This window comes from Pseudochaenichthys georgianus, chromosome 24 (assembly GCF_902827115.2).
Source record: "Pseudochaenichthys georgianus chromosome 24, fPseGeo1.2, whole genome shotgun sequence".
Taxonomy (NCBI): domain Eukaryota; kingdom Metazoa; phylum Chordata; class Actinopteri; order Perciformes; family Channichthyidae; genus Pseudochaenichthys; species Pseudochaenichthys georgianus.
The window spans coordinates 31,858,772-31,869,798 of record NC_047526.1 but is presented as its reverse complement, the minus strand read 5'-3'; the positions used below and the strand labels follow the sequence as shown (position 1 = coordinate 31,869,798).

Genomic DNA, 11,027 nt, shown 5'->3' with positions numbered 1-11,027 from the left:
TTCACAGAAATGTTATTTCATTTTTACAAGTGGCATGTTTGTATTGAACAGGTTATTAAACAGTGGAATAAAGTTATTTTAATCTATTGGAAAGCACGGAAATTGTGTGTGTATTGAGATTAACCATTAAGATGACATAAACATGAAGTCATGAACCCTAACCCAGACATTAGTTGTCTAACTTGAACCTAAAACACTTGTCGCCAGTCTCTGCATTCCCCAATACTTAGTAAGGAGGCCATAATATTTTTGACTCATGGCTGAAGTTAAGTTTCTCCAGCTCTCCCCATGTGGGCAAAAAAATGCATCTCAAAATGCATCAGATTGATGCTTTAAAATATGGAATATTCAACATTTTCTTCCGGGAGAACATGCCCCCGGACCCCCCTAGAAGGATAATATCCTTCTCATCTTTTTCACCCCTGACCCGTTTTCATGCCTGTATTTCACAATAAGGGGAATGTCAACACAGACACCTGTCAGCCCGCACTCTGCTGTTCCTCAGCATCACCCCCCCCCCCCCCTCCCGCTGAAATTATGAATGAAAAGCGTAGTAATCATAGATAACACGGCAGGGTCCGTGACAGTTTGTTTTCATCTGATTTCAAATAAACAAAGTCTTTTTAAGAATATTAAACTTTTTTCGCCAAATTCAGATGATAAATACAACTTGTAAGCTTGTAAAGGCATAATTACAAGAGGCAACTTAACGTCACAGCAGGCATAACAACAGCCGGTGTTTCTAGTGAGGGTTTCCCCGGGAAACAAACACAATACACACAAACGCATCACAGATTATTTTGCGGTATTTTAAATCATGTACGCAGCTCGCGACGTAACTAGGAGTCTATCCTAGTATCAGTACTACAAGTAAACATTTTTTAAAAAAATTTAAAAAGAAAATTAATTAATTTTTTTCCATTAATTACGTTGTTTATAAATTAATCTGAGGGCCGCAAAAAGAGGAGGTGGGGGCCGCATGCGGCCCGCGGGCCGCCATTTGCCCATCCCTGGTTTAGGCCCAACATACATTTCTGACCTCCTGCTAAATGATGAACCATCCAGATCTCTCAGGTCCTCAGGGACTGGTCAGCCTTCTGTCCCCAGAGTAAATATGTACTCCTCAGCACTATGAATATTTAATTGTGTATGCGACTCCACTGAGGCACGTGTTTCCCCTTTGCAAGATGTGGATCCAACCTTGGAAGCATGCTAAATAATGCTCGTTATTCTTTGAACTCCAAATGCATTGTGATCCATTAGTAATTGGACAAGCTCCTGGCCCTGATTGAGTCACACTTGAAGTGTTTTTTCTTCTAATTGGAGCTCGAGTCCAGCAAATCCCCAAGAGCTTGTGAGGCGAAGAAAGTCTTTGGTCGTCCGTGGTTTTGTTCTTTAAGGCCGGCTACGCGAAACCCACGTGTTCCCGTCTTCACATCCCACTGATGATCCAGAACGAAGCGAAGGAGTTTAAAGACAGAGCGTTTCATTTCTTGTCTTGTAATTGAACTCCTTGACACCCTGGGCAGCCGTGTAGGAGGTGTTCTGGTTCACAAGTAGCTCACAGCGATTCTCCTTCACATCATTCGGAACTGATTGAGAGATCTGAATCATGTTTTCAAGTAGGTCTTCGTGTCCCTATGTAAATGAACAACTGCTTATGAAATCCTCTAACTACACTTCAGACATGTGTCTCTTCCCCCCATGTCATTGATAACAGGTTACACAATCTTTTTCCAGGAATTGTCCAGGAAATTATTAGAAAATGACCGACTAAATGTTCATGTTTGTATTTGGACGTCGCTGTGTAGTTGCAGCGCTTTCTAAATGAATATCAGAGATTTGGGGAAAACATGTCTTGTGTCCAAATATGCGGACATCATTTTTCAACTTTACATACTAGATGTTGGTAACACTTTATTAGTAATGTTCTTGTAGTAAATGTTGGTTAATAGGTAATAAGGCTTTTATGAGTTACATAATGCTTGTTAAGACACTTTCTTTTTATATAATAATACATTTATAAGACAGTAACATCATTTGATCAAAACCTTATGAGTTAGAGGTGTTTATAAAAGCATGGCAAACACATTTATTGAGTTTAACCAACATACCTATACCTCGTGATTTATATATTTTCTAACTGCATTACAAATACATTTACATAGTTTACACCCACCTGTTGTGTCATTCTTAAACTTGTACTAACCCGTTTGTTGCTGCTTTTTTAAGAGTCATACTTTATTATCACCGTAAAGGTGGGGTAGGTAAGTTTCAGAAACCGGCTCGAGATACACTTTCTGTTATATTCCATGGAATGCTCTTAACATCCCGATAGCAATGAATATCTGAAGTGCTTTGACAAAAAATCCATAAAAAAAGTCATCTGTAGAAGCCGTGATACTGTAAAAAGTACAACCAATCCGTTTAGCCAGCCGGATTGGATGGCCTCCCTGCCTGTCAGCCTGCCATCAGGGCACAAACTTACCTCGTGCCCTCATTGGTCATGTGCGCGTTCGTGTGTTGGGGGAGGGGCTCTGTGAGGAAGTGGCAGATTGTCTCCGGTTGTGTATTTTCAAATTCTAGCGATCTCGAGCCGGTTCCTACGGTGGCCCTGAAGTGCAAGACACCACAGCATTTCACATTGGACGGAAAGGGTATTCCTTTAGGGAGAACACTTCTTGTTTGTGATTGGACAGAGCCAGCCATAGAAGCACTGCTGTGATTGGTTGTTTTTGCTGCCAGTCAAGAAATGACGCTTCGTGATTGGCCCAACACCTCAGCTGTTAGCTGTTAGCACCAGTTAGCACACACTCAGAGCTCACAGCTCCTCATATCTGTTCAGAAACTGGACAAAAGTTAAACATACAAAACACAGACTGTCTGTCATGGCGAATACAGTCGCTGCTTTATTTATGTCTGTATGACGTTGTTGTGAGCGTGGACGGAGCGGCTACAGGTTAGTTTAGCCTGATGGATCCGATTCCGATAGGATTTACATGGAGATCCGGCCCGCCCCCTCTCCAGCGTCTTGTTTGAATGACAGGAGTAAATACAGAATTAATGCTTTATTAACTCATGGTTTGTAAGGGGCTTATCTCCATGTAAATACTATGGTAGACCACCCAATATTCGCATCGCTCTAATCGCTCGAGTTTCACCGCGGCTGTCAGCTGTGTTTGCTCCTGTCGATAGCATCGACAGGAGCAAACACAGCTGACAGCCGCGGTGAAATTCAAACAAGAGGCGCTGGAGAGGGGACGGGGCGTATCTCCATGTAAATCCTACAACAAAATGAACATATTTGACCGTGATTTAATTGTAATACACGTTTCAAAGTGATGCCGAAGTAACTACATACTGATAACAGTTAGTAAAAACCATGAATTAACGCTTTGACAAGTCTGCAGACAAGACGGCAGGCGAAAAGCTTTTAAAATGCGTGTTTTCTGAATCGGATTCATCAGGCTAAACTAACCTGTAGCTGCTCCGTCCACACAACAACAACAACATACAGACATAAATAAAGCAGCGACTGTATTCGCCATGACATAGACAGTCTGTGGTTTGTACATGTTTAACTTTTGTCCAGTTTCTGAACAGATATGAGGAGCTGTGAGCTCTGAGTGTGTGCTAACGGCTGATGTGTTGGGACCATGGTTGGGACATATTTTGCTGTCGGGTGTTGACCAATCACGAAGCATCATTTCTTGACTGGCAGCAAAAACAACCAATCACAGCAGTGCTTCTCTGGCTGGCTCTGTCCAATCACAAACAAGAAGTGTTCCCCCTAAAGGAATACCCTTTCCGTCCAATGTGAAATGCTGTGGTGTTTTCTGAAACGCTGTGGTGTCTTGCACTTCAGGGCCACCGTAGGTTTCTCAAACTTACCTACCCCACCTAACGCATTGATGAGATTTTATATGTTAGATGTGTTCATTATAATCTTTACTCGTACTTTCAGCTGCTTTACGTTAACATGTAAACCCACATCATATTTCCAGATGTGCAGGAGAGTCCGTTATTTAAGCAAATGCAGGCAGCAGACAGTGAGGCTGAGATGGAGACAGAAAGCCCCGGAGGTATTTCAGAGACTCTCACTCTGTCTTTATCCTCCCGTCAGTTTATTGTGTCACTCCTTCCTCGTCCCTCAGCTCCGGTTGGAAACTCCCTGTCCCGCGGCGTCTCTCCGCTCTCTCCTCTGCATGCTTTTTGTTTTCCAGGTCCTCTCCAATGAAGTGCTGCCTTCACTGGAGCACTGGAACACAAAGTTTCCCCCCAAAGATATGTAGCCCCAAATACTTCTTTGATTCAAAAACTGCTATTCCGTCACAAGTTCTTTGACTTTCTTTTAAGGCAAGTTTATTTATATAGCGCTTTTCAACACAAGGCAATTCAAAGTGCTTTACAAAAAATGAAAGACATTAAGAAAATGGCATTTAAAATCAGTCATTAAAAAGAAAAGCTAATAAAATAAACATTACAAAAAAAATACATGGATAAAAGTTACAGTGCAGTTTAAGATATGAATAGTTCAATTAAAAGCAGCGACAAAAAGATAACGAAAAATAATAATGTTTTGTCATTCTTTCACTGCTTTTTGATTCAATGTCTGTTGAGGGTCATTACAGTCATGCACTAAAGTATGTACATATTCATTATAATCAGAGGAAATGTGTATTAAACATAATCCTTCCGATATTCGTTTGCCAAGTCAAAAATTGCAGAATAATTCAGCTTATTTTATTGTTATATAAAATACATATTTAAGATTGTGATATGTGAAAACATTTTGATTTACAGTAAAGCATAGCAATAGAAATGCTACTGCCAAAATAATTACTATAAAAAACAGATATCACGAGATAAATTCAATATTAAATTCTTTAACCTAAACATAATAGTTATCTTGTAGTTTTCAAAGCCCAGTAATCAATTCAAATAATACAAAACATATTTACTTGTATCATACTTCTCTTTTAATAATCTTCATATCTCGTAGTTGTGGATGAATCAAAGAACTACTTGGGCTACAGATGCTGTGAAACGTCTTCAATTAAATATGAACTGAGAGTCTCAACGCTCCCAGCGTGTGGCATCGATCCTGCCCCCCCTCTGACTGCTGCCTCTCCTCTGTGTCTCACTGATGCTGGTGCTGGTCTCGAACATCCGATAACAGATAAAGAAAACATGAGCGAGCCGACCTCATCACCCTGTGTGTGTTCACTGGTTATTTTGACCCTGTTTTTGTTGTCTGTGTGTCTTTCACTCCGGATTGGACAGATGTGTCTGTTTTATTAGGAAATGTATTTGATGCTTTTCTTTCTTGGCTTTTTAACTAATCGTTTTTTAACTAGTTTTTGTCCCAAGACAGTCGACACGTAATTTAAGATATTTCTTGTAATGAGCGGAGCATTTTTGGGCTGGAAATGAGACAAAAAGTGTTCAAAAGGAAGGACATATTTATATTGCTTAGCTTAATGCCAACCCTATGCACCGCTACTAAGTGTTTATTATAACCACATGGCCTCGTTAACGCCTCTATTGATTCCCAGCTGTTGCCCTCTAAATGAATACATGTTCATTTACCTCACATTCAATCCACATTAAAGCCCCTCTTTCTCTCCCTTGAGTTCTTTTAGCCAGATGACGATATCCCCCTGTTGTCTTCTTCTTCCCTTCATCCATCTCTCACCTCCCCCCCTTACGATCCTAACATCTCATCCGTCTTTTTTATGTTTAAGAAAATGTATAAAAAAGCGTAATTAGACGGTATGCATTTGACTTTTGATTGGGTTTTATGTGTCAGTGTTTTTCAGCAACTGTGAGTAAAAGAATATTGCTTTTATTTTACTTTTTTTGGGGGGGGGGCAGGTAAAATAAGATGTTCTTCTCCCTGCTCCTTTCCACCATGCTATACAACATTATAAAACCAGTATAAGTGTACATGTTTTGTAAAGTGTATATGTGTTTTAAAATAACTGCCATGTGTGGAATAAACAAATAAATAAATCTTCTCCTCCCCCCTCAGTGGAGTGTGGCCAATCCACATTAAAGCTCCCCTTTCTCTCCCTTGAGTTTGTTTAGCCAGCTCACGATATCCCCTTGTTGTCTCCTTCTTCCCTTCATCCATCCACCCCGTCATCTCTCACCTTAATATCATGCAACACATGTATGTAAATATGAACTATAATCAGATGAAATGTGTATTAAACACGATCCTTCCAATATTCTTTCGCTTAGTGAAGAATGGCAGAATAATTCTCCTTCTCGAATTGTAATATAAAATAAACAATTGAGATCCTAACATCTCACCCATCCTCTGCGCCCCCCCCCCCCCCAGTGGAGTGCGGCCCCTCAGTGCCGGCGGCCCCCCTCCTGCAGCTGGAGAAGTGCTGCACCCGAGACAACAGCGCCACCCTGGCCTGGAGGGTGATCGCACCCAGCCCCATCGAGGGATACATCCTGGAGCTGGACGACGGCAACGGAGGACAGTACAGGGTGGGTGCAGCGCAGCAACACACACACATTTATAATATGTAACGTGTGCAAAACAGAGAACAAGGGTTGACACTAATATGACAGTAATTTCATCCAAAACGCAGCAAAAGATGAAGTCCCTTCTGTCGCCAGACTTTGTTTTTGTCTTTTATTATTAATTACCCATATGCTCCGAGTAAAGCCAGATGGTAGTGTGTGTGTGTGTGTGTGTGTGTGTGTGTGTGTGTGTGTGTGTGTGTGTGTGTGTGTGTGTGTGTGTGTGTGTGTGTGCGCGCGTGTGTGTGCTGTGCATGTCTGTGTCTCAGTGAATATCCATTTCAAGTTTTAAAGTCCTTACAAAGGTTTCCTCTTATATCATTTGCATTTACTTTTTGTTAGTACTTTGAACACAAAGAATTGCACATGCTAACTTGTGACTTCTTGTAGAACAAAGAAAGAAAACAAATCTGCAACCAAGGCCATTATCAGAGATCGTACACACATACATTATAGTATTTTGAAAGTCACGTACCACTTTGCATAAATCATCAATTTCTTCCATTTTCTATGAAACACATGTGACCTCACTCGAAGTTGGTAAATCATTTTCAAACATGTTTTGCTTGTGATGAATGTGTCGTTAAAATATCTCTCATTATCAACCACACACTAAATAATCCTTCCAAGAAGTGCGCCAGAATATCAATGTACATTCATGAGATGAGATGAGATGAGATGTATATATGTTTTAGTGTTTACTCATCGTATGTACCGACCTAAGGACTGCAGATGGAAATTAGCCATCAGCTCAAATCTGGCATAATTGATCTCTTCTCTTTTCTGAGATGAATGTGTTAGAGCATGGTCCTTGTTGAAATAAATACATAATAATGTGTGTGTGTGTGTGTGTGTGTGTGTGTGTGTGTGTGTGTGTGTGTGTGTGTGTGTGTGTGTGTGTGTGTGTCCTTAGGAGGTGTACGTGGGGAAGGAGACGGTGTGCACGGTGGACGGCCTCCACTTCAACAGCTCCTACAACGCCAGGGTGAAGGCTTACAACGCTGTGGGGGTCGGGCCCTACAGCAAGACTGTGGTGCTCAAGACCTCCGATGGTAGTGTGTGTGTGTGTGTGTGTGTGTGTGTGTGTGTGTGTGTGTGTGTGTGTGTGTGTGTGTGTGTGTGTGTGTGTGTGTGTGTGTGTGTGTGTGTGTGCGTGCGTGCGTGCGTGCGTGCGTGTGTGTGTGTGTGTGTGTGTGTGTTTGCTGTGGAGTAATGTCCCTTTGATTGTCTTGATGTTATCGCTTCTCCGTGTTAAATTGATGAGACAAGCTTCTTAGAGGCTGAGTCTTGAGGTTTTTTAAGGTAAAGATAGAAGAAGCGTGATGTGATTTATACTGCAGGAGAGAGGAGAGGTGAATGAAGGACAGGAGAGGAAAGGAGGAGATAGCAGGAAAAGAAGACAGAGAATATGATGAGAAATCGGAGAAGACACGAAGGGATGGATGAAAAAAGATCAAGGGCAAAATAAAGGAATGATGGGAAAAGTGAAGGAAAGAGAAAAAGGGGAAAAGGAAGTAAAGAAAGGGATCGTAAATTAAGAAAATATGGAAGAAATAGCAAAAGAGAAATAGACAGCAAAGGGAGAAAGGAGATGAGAAATGACTAAAAAGGACGGCAATAGAGGAATATGTAAAAGAGAGAAATAAGAGAGGAGATAAGGAAGAAAGGTTTAGTCAAGGATAAAAGAAAGACAGAGTGATAAAAGAGGGCACAATAGCTGTTCAACAAATTAAAACATTACATTATATGTTAGAGATTGACTTCCATACACCTCTGTCCCGTAGCCACCTCTGTCCCGTAGACACCTCTGTCCCGTAGACACCTCTGTCCCGTAGCCACCTCTGTCCCGTAGACACCTCTGTCCCGTAGACACCTCTGTCCCGTAGACACCTCTGTCCCGTAGCCACCTCTGTCCCGTAGACACCTCTGTCCCGTAGCCACCTCTGTCCCGTAGCCACCTCTGTCCCGTAGACACCTCTGTCCCGTAGACACCTCTGTCCCGTAGCCACCTCTGTCCCGTAGCCACCTCTGTCCCGTAGACACCTCTGTCCCGTAGCCACCTCTGTCCCGTAGACACCTCTGTCCCGTAGACACCTCTGTCCCGTAGACACCTCTGTCCCGTAGCCACCTCTGTCCCGTAGCCACCTCTGTCCCGTAGCCACCTCTGTCCCGTAGACACCTCTGTCCCGTAGCCACCTCTGTCCCGTAGACACCTCTGTCCCGTAGACACCTCTGTCCCGTAGACACGCCCAATGGAGCTATTTGGGGCTAAGTATCTTGCCCAAGGAACCTTCAGAATGTTGTGTTTGGGGTCGATCCATCGCAAATAGGTGACTTTTAATAAGAAATACCGATATCTGTGATCAGGGAGAAAATGGGAGAGCTTGTTTTGAACCCACTTTTAAGCAAAGACAGGATAGAAAGACAGGATAGAAAGACAGGATAGAAAGACAGAAGAGGAGGCCAGAAGAGGCTAAAGGAAGAGGGAGAAATAAAGAAGCCTGGGAAAGAAGGAGGTTAAAATGGGACAATGACTGAAATCTTCCATAGTCACCGAGGGATGAGGGGATGGTCTCTCGCTGTGCCAGACACCACAACAACAGGTCTGCTTCCTCTGATAGCGCTCATCCTCTCTTCTCTCTGTCTCTCTCTGCCAACTCGCCCTCTCTTTCTTTCTCTTGTCCTTTCTTGCCTTTTGCTCCCATTTCCTCGGGGACTGTTGCTTCCCACAGCGACAGAGAGAAAGGACACTATGGGATGGGAGCGCGTTGTTAGCATGACGAGTATTAGAGCAAGAGGCAGACGCTGATAAACTAACACTGATTCCCTTATGGGGACAAATTGGAGGTCCCCATGAGGGGGATCATTAATTTTAGGGTGAAGACTTGTTTAGGTTTAGGGTTAGGCATGTGTTGGTTATGGTTAAGGTTAGGATAAGTCTCCAGGAACTGCATGTAAGTCAATGTAATGTCCCCTGAAGTGATGTATACATGGTATGTGTGTGTGTGTGTGTGCGTGTGTGTGTGTTTTTACCCTGCATCTTAACTCCCACGCACACGTATGGCCCGCCAGACATAACGATATATATAAATATGGAAGGAAACACATGTGCTGCTAACCATTGCCTTTTATATACTGTATATTTATTGCAGATAATATTATAAATATATATATTATAATAATAATGTCACTGAGTTTTGTGAGCTCACTTGACATTTGGTAACTCATAAAACGTGTTAAAATTTCAAATGTGCTATTCTTTATGTTTTCGCAGACGATTGAATTGATTAATGAATATAATATGACAGTTGTCCAATCACAGCGGAGGCATTTGCATGCTATAGACATCGTGAATAATCTGTGGGAAATTATCTATGAGGGATGAGGGACTTTTTCCTTATCGCTGTTGCTTTTCTGGAATATAAATGTATCTCATCTTACTTTATCTTATTCCCTTAATAACACAATTTAGTTATAGAACTAACACCTGAGATTTGCTGCTATTGTGTGCAAACAATACAGAAAATAACCTTTTTATTTGGAATAATGATATCTATTTGTCCTAAAGCAACAAAGCTTAGCAGGCGTTGGTATCATCCTGACAGACTGTTTCCTCCCGACAGTGGCCTGGTTCACCTTTGACCCCAGCACAGCTCATCGGGACATCGTTCTGACCAATGACAACCAGACGGTGAGCTGCAGCAGCTACGACGACCGCGTGGTGCTGGGGACCGCCGCTTTCTCCAAAGTAAACACGCATTGGTTTTCTGTTTTAATCGTTTTCATACACACACTGTCAGAAATCCTTTATCAGTCCCACAGCGAGGACATCTACAGTGTTAGAACTGCCGAGGTACAGAGCAGATCCGAGGCGAACATAAGGACAAGACTAACATATTAAACAAAGACGCGAAGCAAATGAGCACACGTCCACGGTATTTTATAATAAGCAGCATAATGAAAGAGAACGTGAACAGATATCAGAATTAAAGTCAGTTTACAAGTTATCGTGTTGAACAAAATGATTTACGATAACGATACGATAATACTTTAATGGTCAGATTATGTATGACATTTGATAGATAGGTAGATAGACAGAGAGATAAATAGATTGATTGATAGACAGATTGATTGATAGATAGACAGATAGATAGACAGATAGATAGATAGATAGATAGATAGACAGATAGATAGACAGATAGATAGACAGATAGATAGACAGATAGATAGATAGATAGATAGATAGATATATAGATAGATAGATAGACAGATAGATAGATAGATAGATAGACAGATAGATAGACAGATAGATAGATAGATAGATTGATAGATAGATAGATAGACAGATAGATAGATTGATAGATAGATAGATAGATAGACAGATAGATAGACAGATAGATAGATAGATAGATAGATAGATAGATAGACAGATAGATAGACAGATAGATAGATAGATAGACAGATAGATAGATTGATAGATAGACAGATAG

The 11,027-nt window shown here is 41.6% G+C and overlaps 1 protein-coding gene across 1 annotated transcript in view; it reads left to right on the top strand.

Moving 5' to 3' along the window:
* LOC117440041 (tripartite motif-containing protein 67) overlaps positions 1-11,027 on the top strand; it is an 82,604-nt gene that overhangs the window by 62,667 nt on the left and 8,910 nt on the right. Inside the window, exons 6-8 of the mRNA XM_034076253.1 lie at positions 6,344-6,501; positions 7,451-7,589; positions 10,161-10,285. Of these exons, the coding sequence (XP_033932144.1) occupies positions 6,344-6,501; positions 7,451-7,589; positions 10,161-10,285 (422 nt within the window). The remainder of the gene's footprint in view (positions 1-6,343; positions 6,502-7,450; positions 7,590-10,160; positions 10,286-11,027) is intronic.